Here is a 22,900-nt window from a genome sequence, read left to right on the forward strand (position 1 = left end):
TGAGTCAGTATGTGTGTGTGAGAGAGTGTGTGAGAGTCAGAGTGTATGAGTGTATACGTGTGTGTGTGTGTGTGTGTGTGTGTGTGTGTGTGTGTGTGTGTGTAGCTGGGAATTCTTGACTTGGAATCCCGTTATTCAAATAGAAACGAAAGAAGAGCTTACCTCTCCTGTCTTCCTCTGGGAATAGACATTTTCATCTTGACAGGTTAAGATTCTAAAGAGAAAATGATCCTGTTAGCTCATTTGCCTCTCCCTGGCTCCACGAGACCCTGTCTGTGCTCACACCCCACAGTACGCAAACTAGAAAGGCAATGAATGGCCTCACTTGTCTTATCAGAGTCTCTAAGAAAATCCGAGGGAGTAGCACGTAGAGGGCGTTGTGGTGGTCAAGGCTGTGCGGCGCCTCATTCCATCTTTGCTGCCCTGTCACAGTCTCTGGTGCACATAGGAGATGGTTGCACAGCCCAGGGACCAACAACTGTGGCTACCTGGTGGAGCGAGGGCTTCCATCCGTCTCAGAGTCTGTCTGGAAGTTAATCACAGGTCTCGCCACTTCAATGTTCTATGAAGAGAACTTCCCAAGATGCGTGGACGGCATTTTAACTATTTCCATGCCTTGTTTATGCTCTGAAACTCTCACAGTGCTGAGAGTGGAAACTCAGTAATGACTATAGATGAGAAAGACTCTTAAACCCAAAGACATGAGAGTCATATTTGACTAAACAAAAGGCTTTAGAAAACCCAGGGTGGTTTGTTTTGTCTCCTCTTAACTGCACTGCCCTCCTTCATCCTAACTAGGGAGAATTTTCAGTTCCCTAAAAATGTACAGCTTGTAGCTATTTCAGACTTTGTAGCATCATTCTATCACTTATAAACAACAAATGATTCTTTCGTAAGAACGTTGTCACCTTTTGAACTTTTGATTGCTCTGCTAATTAAAATATTTAACCTGGTTACTTAATGAAAAATGTTATTTCAAATACAAATTTGTTAATTTTTCATAAAAACATGGTAGTGTTTTATTTGAAAAATCATTGATCTATCTTATAAACTATAAGGGAGGAGGCCTGGAGAGATGGCTCAGAGATTAAGAGCACTGGCTGCTCTTCCAGAGAACCAGGGTTTGATTTCCAGCACCCACACAACAGCTCACAACTATCTATAGCTGTAACTTCAGTTCCAGAGGATCTGATGCCCTCTTCTGGCCTCCTGGAACATCAGACTTGCACATAGTTCACAGACATGCATGCAGACAAAACACTCTGAGTAAAACAAATTCTAGGTGATAGGTACTGATTGCTGGTAATATTATGTGTTAGCCTGGATGTGGACCAACTGGCATGTTCTCCTGATGTTCGTGGTAATACGAAGTAATTTACCACTTTGGAAACCAGTTTGACAGCTTTTCATAAGATCAAATACACACCAACCATACTCTTAGAAATTCTAGAGTTGGGCATGGTGGTGTGTGCCTTTAACTCCAGAATTTGGGAGGTGGTGGATCTCTGTGAGTTTGAGGCCACTCTGGTCTACATAGTGAAATCCAGGATAACCAGGACTAAATAGAGAGACCTTGTCCAAAAAGAAAAAAGAAAGAAAAGAAGGGAAAAAGGAAGGTAGGAAGGAAGGAAGGAAGGAAGGAAGGAAGGAGGGAGGGAGGGAGGGAGAGAGGGAGGGAGGGAGGGAAGGAAGGAAGGAAGGAAGGAAGGAAGGAAGGAAGGAAGGAAGGAAGGAAGGAAAAGAAAGAAAGGAAGGAGGGAAGGAAGACAGATAGACATTGTAATTTTAGAGAAATAAAAATATATTTCCAAAAATATATATTTTAATTTCAAAAATTTAAAAACATTTGTAGTAGCTTGGCTGACTCTGAGTGTTGTAGTAAATGAAAAAATTCAGATACAAAGAGCAACACGCTCATCTTGTCTGAGCTGATTTTGCTCAGGAACATAAGAAGCATAAAAGCCATGGGATGCCAGAAACTTTGGACTATTGACAGTACTGTTAATTTGATTGGAGTTGGAGATATGATATAAAGTTTGATTATTTTTGAGTACATATATATATATATATACATATATGTTCCAAACAAATTATACATTGAATATATATGTTCATATGTACTCAAAAATAATTGAACTTTATACTATTATATTTTACGGTATGTAAGTTATGCTGTGATAGAGTAATTTCATCCATTCCTTCATTTGTTTATGGTGCTTGGAATCAAACTTGCAGACACTAGGTGGATACTCCACCACCAAGCTCAACAGAATGATTTTAAACTAACCGATTAGAATCACAAAGACATCTGCAAGTAGAAATTCTCCCACTGGTGTAGAGCTATGAATGTAACAGGTCTTATGTTTATATTTCAAGTAAATACAAGCCTAATACAAAAGCCAAAATTCATCTGTCTTCCCATGGTAAATTACAGTCTTCGTGATATTTGCTAAACCTTAGTAATCTTGAATTTCTTTCTCTTTGTCTTCTTAAAATCTAGAATGGTCAGTTGGAGTGTGTACGCTGGATGGTGAGTGAGACAGAAGCCATTGCAGAATTGAGTTGTTCCAAGGATTTCCCGAGCCTTATTCATTATGCAGGTTGCTATGGGCAGGTATGGAGTCTTTGAATATCTTCTCTTACATGTGTGTACTTATTTTTTCTTATTAGATCATCAAAATCCAAACATGATATCATAAAAAATTTGAACATTTTATGAACAATTATATTTATTGTAATGAAGGAATGTTTTAAACAACCTAGATATCTCAAGGCAAGATTTTTGGATGACTAGTGAAGCTATATTCATATTGTAGGATTATATGGGGAAGTGTTAATTGTATGTTAATAAAATATATGATATAAAACTTTCACTGTACTTTAGCACCAACTTTAAATTTTGTGGAGAAAGTAACAGAAAGTAAAACTAGAAAAAATTCAGCCTACCATAGCTCCAGCCATTTTGGAGCAGAATGGAACTACAACTGACTTTTTTTTCTCCCAGTGGCTTTAAGATATTTTTTTATTAAGAAATTTTTCTATTCGTTTTACATACCAACCACAGATCCCCCTCTCCTCCCTCCTCCTGTCCCCCATCCTTCCCCCCAACCCATCCCCCATTCCCACCTACTCTGAGGCAAGGTCTCCCATGGGGAGTCAGCAGAGCCTGGTACATTCAGCTGAGGCAGGTCCAAGCCCCTCCTCCCTGCACCAAGGCTGTGCAAAGTGTCCCACCATAGGTAATAGGCTCCAAAAAGCCAGCTCATGCACCAGGGATGGGTCCCAATCCCACTGCCTGGGGGCCCCCTAAACAGTTCAAGCTAAGCAACTGTCTCGCCTATCCAGAGGGCCTAGTCCAGCACCATGGGGGCTTCTCAGCTATTGGTCCACAGTTCATTCATTTCCACTAGTTTGGCTGGTCATCTCTGTATGTTTTCCCATCATGATCTCGATGTCCCTTGCTCATAGAATCCTTCTTCTCTCCCATCGATTGGACTCCTGGAGCTCGGTCTGGTGCCCGGCTGTGGATCTCTGCATCTGCTTCCATCAGTCACTGAATGAGGGCTCTATGATGACAGTCAGGGTATTCAGCCATCTGATCACCAGAATAGGCTAGTTCAGACACCCTCTCAACTATTGCCAGTAGTCTAAGGTGGGGCCATCCTTGTGGATTCCTGGGAATTTCCCTAGCACTCTGTTTCTCCCTATTCCCATGATGCCTTCATTTATCATGGGTTTTTGTTTGTTTGTTTGTTTGTTTGTTTTGTTGGTTGGTAATTTCTATTGAATATTTTTAACATTTATCAAAGCAAAATGGTAATAATTTATTGAGCACAAAGCAAAAACCAAGTCTTTATAAGGCATCAACCAAGGATGCCTCATTGGAACAAAGATGAGCAGGTGTGTTAACTAGAAGCCCCTTAGAACTAATTTCTCCATGGGGCTTGTGAGATGCTCACTGCAGAAGCCTGATGACCTGGTTCAGTCCCCAGAGCCCACGTATAGGTGAGAGAGAGAGCTGACTCCAGAAAGTTATCTTCTGGCCCACAAGTGCATGCACACACATACTGATAATGAACTCAAAAAAATTAATTTGTACATTAGAAAAATCTCAGCATCATTAGCTGATCCCACGGATCTTGTCTCTGCCTCCCATCGAGGGTGATGGTTATAAATTATCTTTTAAAAGCTCGGAAACCACAAAATAACAATCTCAAGCTTAAAAAGAATAAGGAAGCCAGTATAGTATCAGAATAGATTTAATCAAATTTGTGGCAGAGAAAACTGCTTCTTATGTTTCTAACCCTCTAAGTCCCCTGCCACACACACACACACACCCTTTGGCTTCGTAGATTTTCCCAGGAGCAGTGAATTGTGGTGTTGCCAATAAGAGATTGGGCTTATTTCTTCAGCATGCCAATCACATTTTTCAAAAGGCTAGAAAGTATTACCATAGTCTTTCTTCCCTTTCTGTGCGTTTGTTTGCTTTTGGAGATAGGGTCTCTCTGTGTAGTCTAGACTGTCCTGGAACTCACTACAGGCCAGACTCACTGACCTTCCTGCCTCTGCCTTCCAAGGGCTGGAATTCGAAGTGTGCACCCTCATGCCTGGGTTGGCCTTTCTTTAGCAGTAATCATGCTAGCTGAAAGCTTATTCTGTGCCAAGGCATCTTCAATTGGTATAATACATATATAAACCAAGATAAATAAAAGAAAGATAAAGCTCATGTACTGACACACACGCATACACACGTATGCACACATGTTTCCTTTGTATGCCCAGCTCCATGCCACTGGATTTTTATGTAAACTATCTGTAAGACCTTGTTTCTTCCATAGATAAAGAAACTGAAGAAGGAAAGTTAGGTAAATGGCATATACATTGTCTAACGGCTATTAAGAGTAAAGACTAGATTTCCACTCAGGTTCTATGTCTTCAGAGTTTTTTTGTCCATCTCTGTACAGATGGTTTGTACAGATTATTACAATGTCATTGATAGAGCAGAAGGTGACTTTCTACGATTTTACTTAACAATACCTTGTAATGGTTGGAGTATCTCACACAGGCCATTGAAGTGAGCAACTGTATAAATGCATGGAATTGTAAAAGGAGGGGGAAATAGGAAGAACATTAAAAGTTTGAGTAAGTCACTGTCTTTAAAATATTAGAATTACATCTTTTTTTTTGCATTTTGCTTCCCAGTCCAACACTCTGTCATAAATATAACCAATGACAATTATTACATATTCGCTAAGAATGTGTTGTTATTGTACTTTTACTGGAAAGGAGAATAGAGGTTTTTGAATTTTTCTCAAGCCTTCGACCACTGCTAATCTCCATAAGTCACTGTGGGTACTGAGCAAATTTATTAAACTACGCAATCAATGGCTTTACATCTCTAATTTCATTGGCTCATTCAAAGCCTAATTGGGCCTTCGGGGTATTTGTGGAAAGGTTGCAGCTGACTCCAGGAAAGGAGGAAGGGCCTAGCAGGCCTGTTCTGAGGCTCTGGGTAAAACCTGGGCGGCAGCATCCTTTAAGGAAATGTCAGTTGGATGCCAGCTTCTTCATTCACATCTCATAGCATGTTTCTCAGAATTCTTAAGCTGTGTGAGCTGCCACTTACAGAGCTGAAGTCTAAGAAAACGCGGAATCCGATGACCTATCTGAAGAGACTTGTCAAACTTAGCTTCACGCTGGTATTCATCCTGAGGTTGTTCTCGGATGAGATGCGTTTTTGTCACATAAAATGCAGATTTGGGGGAGGCCATCCAATAGTACCCTTCAGAGAGCAGTCTACCCCCATGGAGAATATAGAAGCCCATTTGATCTACCAATTCTGTCCAGGGTCATCCTTCATCCGCCACAGCCACTTATGTAACAGATAACCTGCAGAGCGGCTGAACTTGGAACCATGACAAGGCTAATATTTCCACAAGGAAGATTGTTATTGAGCAGTTTCTAATGGATTCAGCACATGCAAGCCTTTCTCTGCCAGGCAGGCACTAGAGTGTATTCTGAGTTTTGTTTCCTCAGTAAATACCTTTGGAACGGATTAGACCGACCAAAGAAAATTACTCTCCGCTTTCTCTACTTGCTCTCTACCCTCCTATAGATCTGTAAAGAACAGTCTCCAGTTGACTCCCAATTTGTGTCCTTTTTCTTGTAAAAATTACCTTTAAAAACCCCAGTACCGTAGGGTAGCCAGCCAGTTTTAGTGGACTCCTGGAGTGAGAGATCTTTGGATGATAGAAATTGATTTTCCTCATCCTGACACTTGAAGTCTCAGAGGGTACAATTATTTTACTGCCTGGCTATCCCTAGCAGAACTAGCTACAAGGAGCGTGAAGGTGAAAGTCTTGTGGGGACGGGAGGAGCAGACCTAGGGTGTCCCGGCATAGGCTGGTCTGCCTCCCCAATAGGAAAGCTGTGGACGAAACAATTGAGACAGAACTGTGTTGATTCAGAGCCATCATCTGTGTGGCGTGGGCGTTTTATTTCAACGTGAAGATGCAGGTTGTATCCAGGTCTTCCCAGCAGAAATTCTGCCTGCAGCTGCTGTGGAAGTGTCTCCCTGATGCTTGGTTAGGGGGCTGTGTGATGTGCAACACTGAATTTGTGATTCCTTTGGTTCTTTTGAGTCTTTCTTGGGACACTTAGTCAGAGCATTCTACAAAAACACCTTACCTTCCTAACACTGGCTACTGTGCCTAGTCTTCATTTTAAATTTTGGTCCTGACCAAGTTTGGTATTTTTAAAGACTCTTTTTGAAGTAAGAAAAGGCTCATCAATTCCTGGGCATGGTCATAGGCAGCGTAGGGCATGATGATGAAGGAAATGCTTTTACATGCTCTGTTGCTGTTCTGTGGTTCATTTTAACCAGAGAAGAGTTCTTTCCTGGACTTCATTGCTTCTTTGACTATTGTTTCACAGTCATAGGGCAGAAATAAGTAATCAATCTGAAAGTGCTGTTGTTAGAGAGGAAAGACAAGTAGAGAAATCTTTCTGTGTTTTGTTTACGTTCTGTTTTGCTTTGGTTCTCTGATGATCTTGCTATGTAGCCTAGGCTAGCAGAGAACTTGGGATCCTTACATTTTAGCCTCCCCAAAACCTGGGATTACAGATGTGCTTTCTACCACCACTGCTGGCAGGAAAACCTGATTAGCACAAACATCAGTCTACACTCTAAGTACTGATCTTGGAAAGGTAACTAACCCAGAGCTCCATGGCCTGCAGACTGACAGCTAACCAGGGTTTGCTCTGAGCCTGAGGGCTCTGTAGGAACATGCCTGCGAGAACCAGAGCTGTTGGAGAAATGAGCAGTTGTGGAAACTGGAGCCCGAAAGATGGAAAACAGAGTCACAAAGATAACTGAGCCCCAGTGCTCAGTGGGTCTTAATCGTACCAAGTCCTTGCTTGGTGGCTTTGCATGCATGCATGTAGAAAGAAGAAGGGGGAAAAAAAGGAATCCAAAACAAGAAAAGAGGAGAGAAGAGAGAGGGTGTCCAGTACCTTTGTGTTTCGTCTTGGCTGTTTTGAGGACTTAATGAGGACCAGCACACTGCCCAGCCCAATGTATGCACTAGATAAATGTTGGCTACTATGGAAAACCTTCCAGTGTGTTGATTTTATTGCTATTGGTGTAGTTTATTTACTCATTTTACTTTAAGTAAAGCATAAGACAAACCTACCGAGGAATTATTTTGGCCTTGATTACTTAATGCTTATATGCATCTTTATTCCCCACATCTTACCATTTCTGTATCCTACATTTACCTTACAATAAATGATGTAAAAGTATTGATGACCACTTCTTTTCACATTTTAGTATCTTGATAAATGGGGTGAATCTCTGATGTTGCATTAGGTTTGATGACCTATCATTGCAGACAAAGCTGACTCCTTCTGGTTGTACCACAAACTGTAGGGATTTTATTGATACCAGCAATAAAACTGTGACATATACTTCAATTAAACTTTTATTAGACTTTGTTCAGCAAATCTTATAAATTGCATGTATTAATTGCCTCTTTAAGGAGCTTGCATTGCCTTTGGGAACACTTAACTTGCAATGTTAAAACAGGTTATCCAAAGGCCAGAAAATCCTCAGAAGAGGAAATCAGTGTATGAGAGAAGTTCTCGGTCCATAGATATAAGCTGAATAGATACATGGATTGGGTGAGTGGATTGATGAATGGATGGATGGATGGATGGATGGATGGATGGATGGGTGGATGGATGGATGGATGGGTGGATGGATGGATGGATGGATGGATAGACTTTGTATTGGAGAGTTATTCCTCAAAATAGAAACAGTAGAAACAAACTTCTCTATCCACGTGACTGCTTAGAATGTTCTCCGAAAGCAATATTTACCAAAAATGAAAATCTGACATTGCATTCCTGCAATGGAGAAGAACACATGCACATATACAGATACACACATGCACGTGTGCATGCACACTCAGATGAGGAGTATCTGAATGCATTAAAGGCTGGGCATCATTAAGTATGTATCTCGTGCATGTTTGCATCAATGAGGACCTTCTTAGCTGGATAAGTGGTCATTCTCTCCTGCTTATGTTTTAAAGTACTTGTCAAGTAAGTCCTCATTTCATTCTAGGACTCGGCATTTGTACATGCCCCTGAATCAGCCCAACTTTTCTCATAATGAGTGTTAAAGATCTTATGTGAAAACAAGGGAAAACTAGCCATCCATCCTGAAATCCTAAATGCATTTAATCAGAAGACCATTTATGCAGTCCCTCTGAGTAGTACCCATCCAAATGGCATGACAGGAAAGACTTTTATTCTTTACAAGATATGAGTAAATAGACCAATCGTTTTTTCTTCTTAACATTGTATATATTTTTTTAGTTTTTATTAACTTTTAACAATTAGGTTTCATTATGGTGCCTTTTTCAAACAGAATTTACATTGGTTGCTTCTTTTCCCACCTTTTCTCCCCCACACCCCTTAAGCCAACATACCCCAGTACCCTCCTTTCCACTCTCATGTCACGTGATCTTCCTCTACACTTCTTGTTCCGTTCTCATGGTCTTTTATCTAGTTTCATATGAAAGAACTGTACTACAGAAAATACAAAACAGAATTGAGGTGCCAGGCAAAACGTTGTTCTGAGTCAGTAAAAAGTGTTTCTGCCTTGTATGAGTCTTAGGTAAGGTCTCCAACAGTCACGACGAGAAAAGATGGGTAGTTATTGTAACAGTTCATCTGACACTGGCTCAGAGCACTCAGGAGCCAGGGCAACTTTCTTTTCTCACAGAGCCCTCCTGTGTCTTGTTCTCATAGGTTACCTGGCCCCTTGCTGAGGGCCCTAGATTTTTCTCCACATTTCTACATTTCTAGGATAATTCTTAGACTTAAAGAAAAATATAGTATTCTATTGCCGACAATCCCATTCCTAAAAGTCAAAACACTGTGACTTTAGTAAAGCGTGTGTCTGGACAGGTGGAATAGACACACCTACTAGAACATTCAGTTGGGTCTGAAAAATATGAAAATTTGCATAAGACATTTTCCAGATAGGACATTTCAAATATCTTGAGTTCTCTTGAACTTTACTTGCCAAAGGAAGCTAGTAGAAATCAGACGACATTCCTCACTGTCCTGGGCTAGTTTTATGTCAACTTGACACAAGCTAAAGTCATCTGAGAGGAGGGAACCTCAATTGAGAAAATGCCTCCATAATATCCAGCTGTAGGGCATTTTCTTAATTAGAGATTGATGGGGGAGGGCCCAGCCCATTGTGGATGGGGCCATCCCTGAGCTGATGGTCCTGGGTTCTATAAAAAGCAGACTGAGCAAGCCAGTAAGCAGCACTCCTCTGTGGCCTCTGCATCAGCTACTGTCCTGGCTTCCTACCCTGACTTCCTCAGTAATAACTATGATATGGAAGTGTAAACCAAATAAACCCTTTCCTCCCCAACTTGTATTTGGTCATGGTGTTTCATCTCAGCAACAGTAGCTCTGACTAAGACAGTTACAGTTTTCTGATTTATAAAACAAGGTTGAGTTGGATGATTTCCCCAAAATCTCTTCCAATATGCAGTTTTAAGAGTCCATGGTTTATTATCATGGAACAAATCAAGTCACCCCAAGCTTGAAAAATGACCTATTGAAGAGGTTCTCTTCTGTGTTGGGTGGGGCTGTCTTTCTCATCTGTAGAGACACTGCAGCCTTTTCTTCTGGAGCTTCCTCAAGTCTCAGCCATTGACTGCATGTCAGTTGGTAATACCTTTAATCCTGGTATGACTCATTGAGACTCGGCTTCTGTTTTTGCTGTTGCTTTTGGTTTTTTATTTCTATTTTGATTTAGGAGACAGGGTCTCTCTATGTATCCCTGGCTGACATGGAACTTACTCTGTAGACCAGGCTGGCCTTAAACTCATAGTGATCCACTTGCCTCTGCCTCCCAAGCCCAGATCCACTGAGAAGTTTTTTGTTTTTTGTTTTTTGTTTTTTTTTCTTTTTTTTTTTTTTTTTGGTTTTTCGAGACAAGGTTTCTCTGTGTAGCTTTGCGCCTTTCCTGGAACTCACTTGGTAGCCCAGGCTGGCCTCGAACTCACAGAGATCCGCCTGCCTCTGCCTCCCGAGTGCTGGGATTAAAGGCATGCGCCACCACCGCCCGGCGCCACTGAGAAGTTTTAAAGATTTATTTTATGTGTGTTTATGGGAGGTATGTGCATGTGAACTCAGAAGCCCAGGGAAACAAGAAGACGGTGTCAGATCTCCTGGAGGTAGAGATATGGGCCAGTCAGTGTGGGTGCTGGGAATAGAACTTGGGTCTGCCAAAGCAGTAGTCAAGGCTATTTCAAACACATGAACATCTAGGCCCCTCACTGAAATTTAAAAAAAAACAAAACAAAAAAAACAAAAAAACAAACTAAGTAGCATAGCATAGTAACCTGTTTCCAAGTGAAAGAAATCCAATATTTTACCCCTAGTTAACTAGGCCATTTTATTGTCTTGAGCACATGAAAACATTATCCATTCTAGTCCCAATATCAGCTCCAATTTTCTGTAAGTTGGTCTTTGAAGAAGAGAGTTAAGCCTATCAGGATTTCCTTCTCCAATTTCTAGTTCTCAACCTGAGTCTCCAGGCTCAGCCTCACCTCATTTTCTGGGGACCCTTGAAGACCTCCTTTGACACTCTACAAGGTCCACCTCCATCTGCAGCTAGCATTCATCCTGGCCTCCCAGGTCCACTCTTGCTCGGATATAGGAATCACTTCCATTTTCCTCATTTTGCTGTGGAGGGGTCTTACTCCAGCTTGCTCGCTTGGACAGAGTGTGGCACAAATATTCTGTCTGTCCCCATGTGTCAGATACCTTTGTAAACAGTGCCCTATTCACCAGCAGAGAGGAAAACATTAAAGGAGTTAGCTGTTTGGATCCAACATTCCTTCAGCAGATTAGCTGGCATGTTCAGAAGACGAAGGCAACTTTAATCCAAAAAAGTTCATGACCAGTCTGAACAAATAACCAGAGGGGAGAAAACCCTTTAAAAGGTTAAGAAGAAAGAAGTTCAAGGCTATTTCAAACACATGAACATCTTTTTAAATGTCACACTCCCCCCACTAAGCTTCACGCTGTTGTTTTTACCACTCTCATTTTTTTTAACTTTATATTTAATTCTTCTATTTTAAAACAGTGAAATCCCATCCCCTTGCTTTCTCCAAAAGCCATGGCGTGAAAATACCACAAAACATTCCCTGGGTAAACTGCAAACAGATTACAATGAAGCATCCTAAAGGCTCGCTCTCTGGCTTTGCTTTTGAAAGACTTGGTCTCTGTGCCTTTGGACTTCTTCCCTTTAGCATGAAGGGGGGGAGGGAGCTTTTAAAATACCACCAGCATTTGGTCAGAGACAAAAACAAGAAGTCCCTGCTTTATCTCAGCAAGGTTATCTTGTACTTGACAGCTTACTGTTGATTCATGTTCAGTCTGTGGATGGCAGGATGTTCAGGATTAGGGGGCCGTGGTTTAAGAATATAAATTTAATAGTAAATCGAGTTGCATCAGTAGTCTAAGGCCTCGGGATAATCGGCTTGAAGCCTACAGGAAGCTTCACAGAGCTGAAAGTGTTGCCTTAAGAGACTTGAAATCAAAAGACCTGGATTCGGTTTCCAACTTCAGAGCTGTGTGGCTGTGTGACTATGAGGACAGATACTTCCTGTGAATCTTTTTTGTTCCCTTCTGTGGCATAAGTAACATGAACATTTCCAAGGAAACTTCCTGCCTTCGAAATCCTCTATGTGATCCTCTTTTGCATTCCAGTGAGACCCACAGCTTTTCAGTGCATACTGAATGGGAATATTCTTTTGACAGGATAAGCAATATTTGATGTTATATACCACTCGTGAGTTATAATGCTGTTTCTTTATATTCAACTTCTCTGCGTGGTAGTCCGCTAATATCAAGTGCTCTTGTGTGTACAGGAGAAGATTCTCCTGTGGCTTCTTCAGTTCATGCAAGAACAAGGCATCTCCCTGGATGAAATGGACCAGGAAGGCAACAGCGCTGTTCACGTCGCCTCACAGCATGGCTACCTTGGATGCATACAGGTGCACAGCTTGCTGCTTCCCAGTCGGGAAGGGGTATCTTGAGAAATAAAACAGGGAATGGGGGGAGTGGAGGGAAGGAAGGAAGGAACCCTATTCATTAGGAAAATGCCTGTACTAAACCATATGGTAAGTCTTAGGCCTTCTGAAGGTCTCTCTGCCGACGCAGCAAACCTAATCAGACCGAATCAGGAAAAGCCCAGGTTTAATGGGTAAAGCTTTCCCAGGTGATTCCCAGCCCTTCAGAGAGGAGACGGACCAAGAGGTCCAAAGAACCAAGAGTCTGTTTTCTGGGATGTGGGATGCTGCTTATGTCCCCTGTGGGAGTCATCTTGAGCCTCTCTGGGGGAGGAGCTGTGTTTGGCGGGCTTTGAAGGGGCGGGTTTAGGGAAAGAGATGGGGAGGGGAGTTGAGGTGGATCTTCCACCAGACTCCTTCCAAATATTCCAGACTCTTTGAATATAGGGATGCCAGGGTGCCAGGGACTGAGGTGGAGCTCCCACCCAAACACTATACAGTAGGGGTAGCAAAGCTGGACAGTAGGAGCCCTGTGATTTCCTTTCTTTGTGCTAGGACTGAGCTTCACAAATGCATTCCAAAGGCCCAGAGTCAGAGAGGCTAGGTAATTGATCCTCTCGGGCCTTCAGTGGACCAGGCTCAGCCTTGATTGGCCTAGGTTTCACCCAACAGCCCCAAGTAGCCTCACCCTTCTAGCCCAACATGTCTTGCAACCAATCTCATGTCCTCTGTGCACATGATAGGTAAAGATTACTAAGCAGAGCCACAGGGGAAGGGAGAGAACTGTAGCCACTGACCCAAGTCACAAGGTGAGCACTCGGTGGGCAAAGGTTCCATGGGAAGGGAGGACTACATCTAGACAGAGCCCTGAGCAGTGAGAGCTGACTGCTCAGAAAATCACTCAAGAATGTAGGCCGAAACCACGACTGTAAAAGTCAAGAGTATAATAAAAGCAAAAATTCAGGGAATACCAGAAAGCTCTCTAGAGGACCTGTGCTCACACATCTGCTCTTTGGAGAGTTAACTTAAGAGGAGATATTCAGAGCATCTGGATGTCATCCCATCAGGGTTGGCAATTGTGCATCTCCTCATTTAAGATGACAACATGGAGAGGAGTGATAAGAAGGTGTAGAATGGAGAGAAAGCCAAATTTCTTACCAACATATACAAAATGATTAAAGGAATGGTGTTGGTTTTTTATGGAAGAAAGACAGCTGGATGAAGATTTAAAAAAAAAAAATAGATGGCTCTTTTCATGACATGAAATGATGCTTGATAATCCTGAAACAAACATTTCATAAGCTAGTGAGTGACTGAAGCCTGAAGAAACCCAGGTGATGTCACTATGTCTGTTTACATCTTAGATTATTTTCTTTTTAATATGTGGAGAGAAGCAGTCTGTCCTCCGAGGGCGTCTGTCATTCCACTTCACACAAAGGATGTTTTGGGCACTAGGCACCGTGGAAACTTGGATAACCCAGACAGGGTCTATCCACTGTGTGTGAGATTAAAAAATAATAATAATAATGAGAGACTAGAGCAAGTAAGAGGCCTTATGGGTTGAGAAAGGGGATGGGGGAGGAGAGCAGAGAGTGAACTGTGGGGGTCAGAGTCAAGGGCAGGAATAACAGTGTGTGTTTATACTGAGTCTCTGGGAGCGCCTTGCTGACAGGGTCTCTGTGACACCCTGAGAGAGGGGAGGAAGTAGCTTTCTGGAAAGCTGACCTTTCCTGGTGAGCAATCATAAACTAAGAGGAAAATGAAGCTCTTTAATGACTTCTGAGTCTAGCAGTCTATGATATTAAACACAAGCACCGTTTGTGGGGAGGAAATCATTACCACCAAAATAAGCTGAAGTTTTCAGTATCATCGTGTCATCAAAGAATATGTCAGGGAGCAGCAAGTTATTAATATTCATGTGACAGCTTCCTCACAGACGCTAACAACATCACAGCATTAATACGGAGCCATCTTCATATTTTTAGGTCATTGATTTCAGCCGCACTCTGTCAAGTCCCCCTCTCCTCTATTTATGGTACTTTGGCCAAATGCCATCATGTCTCCACTTGCTTTTGCCTCTGAAATTTTACTCCAAAACAGTTTTAAACCTCAACATTAGGTCTGATTCAAACTTTGCCATTCTCCTCCACACTCTGAGAATAGATGAGGGACTCACAATGAGGCAGGATTGGCCTTTAATACACCTTGTGTGATTCTACGCACCCCCACTCCAGCTGCACTATCAAAAACAAAGAGAAGGTATAAAGAAAGAAACTCAAATGTCCTCTCCCTCAGCTGCGAAAGGCCATGGCCTCCTTGGAAGTCTTTCCTTCAGCTCCTCTTCACCCGGCTCTGCTCAGTGCTGTGTTCTATGGCAACCTCCAGGTACAGAGGCTTTCGGGGATCCTCTGGAGTGCCTCCATTGGTACTTGACATGAGAGATCTGGCTCCACCTTTGCCTCTTTCACCCCCATACACATCCTTCCAACTATGGTGCACCCGCTGCCCACTACTCTAGAGAGCCCTCTCCCTTGGGAAGGGGACAAGTTCACACCAAGCTCTCTGCTACAAAGTCTGTTCAATTCGTACCTTTGCTATGGCCCAAGTGAGCTGCCTCACAGCTTCCCCTGGCCACTATACCATCTCTTCCTAGTTATTTCGTGCCTGATCAGGTACACCTGGCAAGAGCCTACCTAGCAAGTGTTATCTCAAAGCCAGTTTCCCAAGGGAACAAAAACAGGCAGACAGAGTTCCATTTAAGAATGCTTTCTCTTGAACCCCCAATCAACAAAGTGGCAAAAGGCCACACACATTGCATTGTCTTCTAAAGAGGATGAGGGCTTGGTGCCCCCCCCCCACCTGTAGGCTACAGGAAGGAAGTCGCAATGCCAGTTTGGTCCTGTCGTTGTTGGCTGTGAAGGGAAGCCTCTAGCATCAGCTGGGTGGATCATTGGCAATGCTTTTCTCTGAAATGGAGTTTCCCACCCAACACCATGGACTCTGATAATGGCTTTGAAATGATGAGGAAAAATTTTACCCTGAATTCTGTTATAGTCTGTTAAAAAAAAAAAAAAAAAGAACAAACATTGTTTGGAAGGAAGTCCTGGGGCTAGAGAGATGGTTCAGCCACTAAGAGTATTTGATCTTCTTCCAGAGGTTCCAAGTTTGGTTCCCAGTACCCACACCAAGCAACTCACAACTATCTATAACTCCAGCTCTAAGGAGTTATAGATGGTTCTGTAGACACACACATGCACACACAAACACACAATCTGTTTTTTTAAAAAAGTCCTGATATATTCAATGTTTTTGTATTTTCTGGCAGACCCTGGTGGAGTATGGAGCAAATGTCACAATGCAGAACCACGCTGGGGAGAAGCCCTCCCAGAGTGCTGAACGCCACGGACACACCCTGTGCTCCCGGTACCTAGTGGTAGTAGAGACCTGCATGTCCCTGGCCTCACAAGTGGTAAAGCTGACCAAGCAGCTAAAGGAGTAAGTGGCCCCTTGATTCCTAGAGAACCAAGTCTGCCTTGTATTTGTTATGCTTAGATCTCAGCCAGGGGCTTTGGAGAGTCCCCTCCATTCTAGTTAGGAAGGGAACCTGGGCATTCTCATCTTTTCTTCCTCCATCCTAGATGCTCACAGCCTATATTCACGCTTAACATACCAGCTCGAAAGAGGCAAAATGGTATCAAGCTGCAAAGTGCAGAGCAAGATCACCAACAGGGAATCACGATCTTTGTGGAGAGGGAGCATTCATCTGCATGCCTGTCACCTCAGGGACGGGTCATAGCAGGGCTGGAGCAGCACACAAGCATCCTCTCTGTCCTTCCCCCCTTAGTGTAGGAAATCATGAAGAGTATGAGAGAGGGAAAGGCTGGGAATGGTTCCCCTTTCACTTCCTCAACAAGGAAAGTGTGTCTTTTGGAAATTACAGATAGAAGTGTCTTAATACCCAGCAGCAGTCAAGGAAAAATGAAGCCCGGTTTTAATTGGCTTTCAGAATATAAACGTCACTTCCTAAAGTCAGTTCTTTGCTTGATTGATTACTGAACTGGGACACATTGCCTATTAGGTGTCAGAGTAGCGTTTTTGTTGTTGTTGTTGTTGTTGTTGTTGTTGTTGTTTTCTGGAATATGACCACAAAACAAATACTTAAGGAAGATGGTATGGGATACAAGTTCATCAGGTAGGAGTCTAAACACAATTGAGAGTTAATGTGAAGAACCAACCTCAGCCCTTAGAAATCTTAGAGATCACACAACAACTGCCATATTGAGGAAGTTTTCCTGGTATTTGGGATCAGGATTCCAAAAAGTTTGACAAATTAGAAGAACAAAAACCTTCAAGCATTGAACTAAATTTTAGAAGAAAAACATAAAATCTTATTTTTAAAATGTGTATGCCTATTCATATACATTTAATAGTGATAGCTATAGATATTTATAATGTAGTACAGTACAGTAAAGTTAGCCGGGCGGTGGTGGTGCATGCCTCTAATCCCAGCACTCGAGAGGCAGAGGCAGGAGGATCTCTGTGAGTTCGAGGCCAGCCTGGGCTACAGAGTGAGTTCCAGATAAGGCGCAAAGGTACACAGACAAATACTGTCTTGAAAAAATAAAAAATAAAATAATAATAAAAAAATAAAGTATAGTGGGTGATGAATCTACTCTAGTTTTTTAAAAAAAAGTTATGTTTTTATGTTATATGCATGAATGTCTTACCTGCATGTGTGTCTGTGCCCTATGTGTGTGCCCATTGCCCACAGAGGCCAGAAAATGGCGTCTCAGATCTCCTGGAACTGGAGTTGCAGACAGTTATGAGGCACCATGTAGGTGCTGGAAATCAAACCAGGATCCTCTGAAAGAGCAGCCAATGCTTTTAACCACTAAGCCATCTCTCCAGCCCTCTACAAGAGTTTAGTAAGAAAAAAATGTATCCCATTTACAACTTACTTGGGGGAGAAAAGGGCCAGGATGGATAAGAGACCTTGATTGGTCGTAGATATGGGTCTTGTGACACTATGATGTGGCCTTGGACCCCCTGTGCCTTCCTTGAGCTCAGGCAACCCTTTGTCTCCCTAATGCTCTCTTCTGCCTCAGAGATGCAAGCCTCATGTACCCCTCATGTTGCTAGTATCTAAAGTAATCTGAATTTAAAGGCTAAAATATTGAAAGATTTCCTCCAAGAATCCTCTGTCAGTTAAACAAAACTTCTCCATGACAGGTGAGTCTGGGCGAACTTCAAGATCTCACTGTAGCTGAAGGAAGGGTTACATTAGTCAATAACCTAATAACTCATTAAGTTATTTCTCCACAGGGAACAGACTCTTATGTAAATCTTTACGTATTTACACAGCTTTCTGAATAAGGGAGTAGTTAGAATAAAAGGAATACGTTTTGAAAATTAGAGCAGCTGGGACTATAACTCAGTGGTAGAACACTCGCCTGACATGCAGAGGCCCTGGGTTCGACCCTAAACTTTTGGTGATGTAAGGAGATTGTTACTCAATGCCTTTCCAAAAACACTGCGGCATCATCCATTCCCTTCAGTGTTGAACAGACATACTCATAAAGAGGAATTTGAAAACCATCCCATAGAATATTTTTCCTAAAATTTCACACCCAGAAAACAGATTTTTTTAATCTCAGCTTTTATGCCACAGACTCTGAAAAATGTTTTATGAGCTGCATAGCTACTTTGCTGTTTTATTGGTGAACTCTACAAATTCAAGGTCCTGACCACTCCCTCTGTTAGTTATCCTGGGATAAGGAATTCCTATACACTGACAGACGGCAGCCATTCAGTTGTCTTGAAATCTAAATGCTGTGGACAAATGTTGTTAGCCCAGTGACAAGATAAAATATGTGAGATGCTCTTGTGGGCCCTGATCTTTCATGTATTATGTACTTCAGTGAAGTGAGCAAACCCAGAAGTGTATAGAGAAATTCCATGAAGCGGCCACAGAGCTCTGTGTCCTTAATGCTGTGGGACATTAGTAACAGAGGAAGGGAGGGAAATAGTTCCCAGCGCTTGAAAACACCTGAGTTTTGCCCACAGTGAGCTTTGGGGATTGATAGCCTTGAGTACTTCTCCTTCTTCTTAGAATACTGTTCCCAACTCCTTCACAGCCATTGCTATTGCCTAGAAATGGCAAACTTCAAGTCTACTGAAGTTCCTCTTAGTAAGCCTAGGTATTTGGAATGGAATTCTGTCTCACCAGGAAGGCACTAAACCCTGATATGCCAGGGTAACCTTAGTTGGAAATCAGATATTCACAGAAGATATTGAGTCCAAGTGGGGTCATGGGGTTGAGTCCTAACCAGGTGACTAGAGTCCCTATAAATAATGGAGAGGGGCATTTACACAGAGGGTATGTCATGTGAACATAAAAGCATTGTTTATGGATAAATATCTACAGACCATAAAACCAGAGCTTGCTAGTAATAACTACAGCAGTAATAGGAGACAGGCACGGGATAAATACCATCATAGCCCTCAGGAGGAACCAACATGGTTGACAACTTCCTCTCAGACTACTTAGACCTCCCAAACTGCAAGCTGATGAATTGCTGTTGTCTGAGGCTGGAGAGGTGGTTCAGTAGTTAAAAACACATGCTGCTCTTGCAGAGGACCATTCCCAGCACCTACATCATGTAGTTCATAACCACCTATAACTCTAGTTCCAAGGGATCTGACACCCACTTTTGACCTCTGGGGGTGCTAAGCACACATGTGGTTCACAAATATGCATGCAACTACTCACACATACACATCAAATAAAAACAAAAATTCCTTTTAAAGTTTCCTGTTGTTTAAGCCACCAGGTTTGTGACACTCTTTAGAGCAATCCCGGCACACTGACACAGTACACAAATACAGTTTTCTCTCTGTGGTTAAGGCTGACTGAGCCTTTCTGGAAGCTCCCTTCAAATCTAGAGAATCAGAGTGTCCTCTGTTCTTGTGTTCCAACCAACAGTCACACAAGTGATGTCAGCTGGGAATTTTTTAAATTCTGTCCTAATTCCTAAAAGACACCTAATTAATCTTTTAAAAGTTGACTGTATAATCTTCCTATACCGACTTTTTCATGGCACCTTTCTCTAGCCCATTAGGTCACTCGTGTTCTCAGGGTGCTTTATCTTTCTTAATAATATCTGTGTTTCTGGGGTTTTTAATATAATTTTTCTGTTTTATTTATTTTCTGTGTATGGGTGTTTTGTCTGCACATATGTCTGAGCACTGTGTCTGCATCTGATGCCTGAAGAAGAGGCCATTGGATCCCCTGGAACTGGAGTTATGCATAGTTATGAGCCACTATGTAGGTGCTGATTCAAACCCGGGTCCTCTGGAAGAGCAGTTAATGCTCTTAACTGCTGAGTCGTCACTTCAGCCCCTGTCTCTTAAAATACTACAAACACACACACACACACAAAACTTGGTATGTATCCCAACTAGCAAAGTGGGGTGTTTTTAGTCCTATATTAAGCTGGTGTCAGCAAATAGTAAAGTGGGCAAAGCCGCTCACCACCTATTTTTGTAAGTAGTTTGGTTGGCATACAGCCACACATGTTCATCTGTGTGTTATGCAAGGTTAAAGTCAAGCCACAAGGACAGAGCTGGATAGTTCTAAAACCATAGTGACTCCTAAACCTAGGATGTGAGCTATATGGCCCATTAAGAGTTTGCTAGCTCCTGCTTTGGACACCTTTGTGTTTTTGTTTTTATTGTTGTTGTTTAAGATTTATTTTGGTTCTTATTTTATGTGTATGTGTGTGGACCTGAGCATATATCTGTGCACCATGTGTGTGCAGATCATCATGGAGACCAGAAGCATTGGATCTCCTAACTGCAATTACAAGTTGTTCTGAGTGACCCAGAGTGGGTGCTGGGAATCAAACCCAGGTCCCCTACAAAAGTTCCAAGTTCAAGGGGAAACCCTGTCTCAAAAATGAAGGTGGATAGCAACTGAGGAAGACATTCAACATCACCTTCTGGCCTTCACCTGCACATTCACACACATGTACACACACCCACACACAAATGAGACTCTATTACACATAGTATTCTGTAATATTCCTTTTCATTTAAGACTAGTGGAGTATAATATACACATACAAATATATACAAGTTTTTTGTATGTCCGTAGGTATTCAGTATTCAGGTAATATTGCTTTAATAGTTGCCACTGCAGAAATGATTGAAATTCCTTCACTCTTATTGATGAGCTTTTAGTTTCTTCACAGTTTGTCACTAACATGAACAATGAATGTCCTTTTCAATGCTTTTGATCGCTTCCTTGGCAACCTCTATGAACCATAAGAATGAAGACTAAATGCTTTTCAAGGCTCCTGACTGGATTGTCATTTATGGCCTTTTCATAAAGATTCCTCTCCCTCCAGCTTCAGCAGTGGCCATGCATCAGAATTGTGTTCTTTGGTTGTTTCCTGCAGGCAGACAGTGGAGCGTGTCACACTGCAGAGCCAACTCCAACAACTTCTAGAAGCCCAAAAATCAGAGGGCAAATCACTCCCGTCTTCACCCAGGTAATACCAATCATGTTGGTGTTTGAATTGTTGAGTATTTGAAATCATTAAATCTCCCTCTAGTATTCCATTTAATGTTTTTCAAGAAAATGACGACAGAAAACATTTTAATTTAACTTGATTTTAAATAAATTAAAAGATATCACAATGAAAAGTCTGTGTCTGGGGTCACAGGACCCAAAGTTGTCTCCACCTTTTCTATTTCTTCGTTCCACAACTACAAACAAGTCATGTTCTCTTTTGTTGCCTTGTGAAATGAGAATAAGAGCATACAGCTTTATTAGACCATTGGAAACAGAAGTGAAGAAATTCACACAAAGTGGGGGGGAAAACAATAAAACAGAGAAATGTTGTAGCCGTGAAGTTTAGGGTTGTTATGCTCTGGCTACAGCTGCTAGAATGGAGTCTTTGCTAATTGTTCTGGAAAAACCATTAAGTAACTCCAATCTTGTTTCCCATAGATTGATAATCATATTAAAGGTCGTACAAGGACCGATGGCTGCATTTAGTACAGTAAAAAATCATCTCACATGTCCTTCCTCTTCCTTTCAGTTCACCCTCCTCACCAGCTTCCAGAAAGTCCCAGTGGAAAATTCTAGATGCAGATGATGAGGCTACAGGCAAGAGCAAAACAGGAGCCCAGGAGGGAATACAAGTTCTTGGAAGCTTATCAGCATCCAGCAGGGCTAGGACCAAAGGAAAAGACGAAGACTCTGATAAAATCCTACGTCAGTTATTGGGGAAAGAAATCTCAGAGAATGTCTGCACCCAGGAAAAGCTGTCATTGGAATTCCAGGATGCTCAAGTATCCTCTAGGAATTCGAAAAAAATACCTCTAGAGAAGAGGGAGCTGAAGCTAGCCAGGCTGAGGCAGCTGATGCAGAGATCATTGAGTGAGTCTGATACAGACTCAAACAATTCTGAAGACCCCAAAAATACTCCGGTGAGAAAATCAGACAGACCCAGGCCACAGCCCATTGTGGAAAGTGTGGAGAATATGGACAGCGCAGAAAGCTTACACCTGATGATAAAGAAACACTCTCTGGCATCAGGACGCAGGTTTCCTTTCAGTACAAAGGCCTCCAAATCCCTGGATGGGCACAGCCCATCTCCCACTTCAGAGAGCAGTGAACCAGATTTGGATTCTCATTGTCCAGGCTTGGGGATGACTCCTCCAACCCAGCCTTCTGCAGACCCCACTCAGTCCAGTCCTGACAGCTCCACTGCCCAGAAAGTTGCCACAAGCCCCAAGAGTGCTCTCAAGTCTCCATCATCCAAGCGCCGGACATCCCAAAACTCAAAACTCAGAGTTACCTTTGAGGAGCCTGTCGTGCAGATGGAGCAAACTAGCCTTGAACTAAATGGAGAAAAGGACAAAGATAGGGGCAGGGCCCCCCAGAGGACTAGTGAATCAGGGGAACAAATGAAAAGGCCTTTTGGAACGTTCCGATCCATCATGGAGACTTTAAGTGGGAATCAAAACAACAATAATAACTACCAGCCAGCCAACCAGCTGAAGACCTGCACACTGCCCTTAACATCACTTGGAAGGAAGACAGCAGATACCAAGGGAAATCCTGTGAGCCCTGCTAGCAAAGGAAAGAACAAGGCAGTGAGTGCTACTTAGAGATTGTGCTTGTGTTACTTTTAATTGATAGTGTTAGTGTTAAAGCCCAGGTCACTGACTTGTGCTGCCTTGAGAGGGTCACCTCAAAATTCAGAAACCCATATATAATAAAATGTGCCAGG

At 42.3% G+C, this 22,900-nt stretch overlaps 1 protein-coding gene across 4 annotated transcripts in view; it reads left to right on the forward strand.

The window, feature by feature from the left end:
- Sncaip (synuclein alpha interacting protein) overlaps positions 1-22,900 on the forward strand; it is a 140,415-nt gene that overhangs the window by 107,991 nt on the left and 9,524 nt on the right. For all 4 annotated transcript variants that reach the window (XM_059245964.1, XM_059245963.1, XM_059245965.1 and 1 more), the window contains 5 exons: positions 2,501-2,614; positions 12,462-12,587; positions 15,928-16,097; positions 21,059-21,151; positions 21,704-22,763. In XM_059245964.1, the coding sequence (XP_059101947.1) occupies positions 2,501-2,614; positions 12,462-12,587; positions 15,928-16,097; positions 21,059-21,151; positions 21,704-22,763 (1,563 nt within the window). The remainder of the gene's footprint in view (positions 1-2,500; positions 2,615-12,461; positions 12,588-15,927; positions 16,098-21,058; positions 21,152-21,703; positions 22,764-22,900) is intronic.

Source organism: Peromyscus eremicus, chromosome 19 (assembly GCF_949786415.1).
Source record: "Peromyscus eremicus chromosome 19, PerEre_H2_v1, whole genome shotgun sequence".
Taxonomy (NCBI): Eukaryota; Metazoa; Chordata; class Mammalia; order Rodentia; family Cricetidae; genus Peromyscus; species Peromyscus eremicus.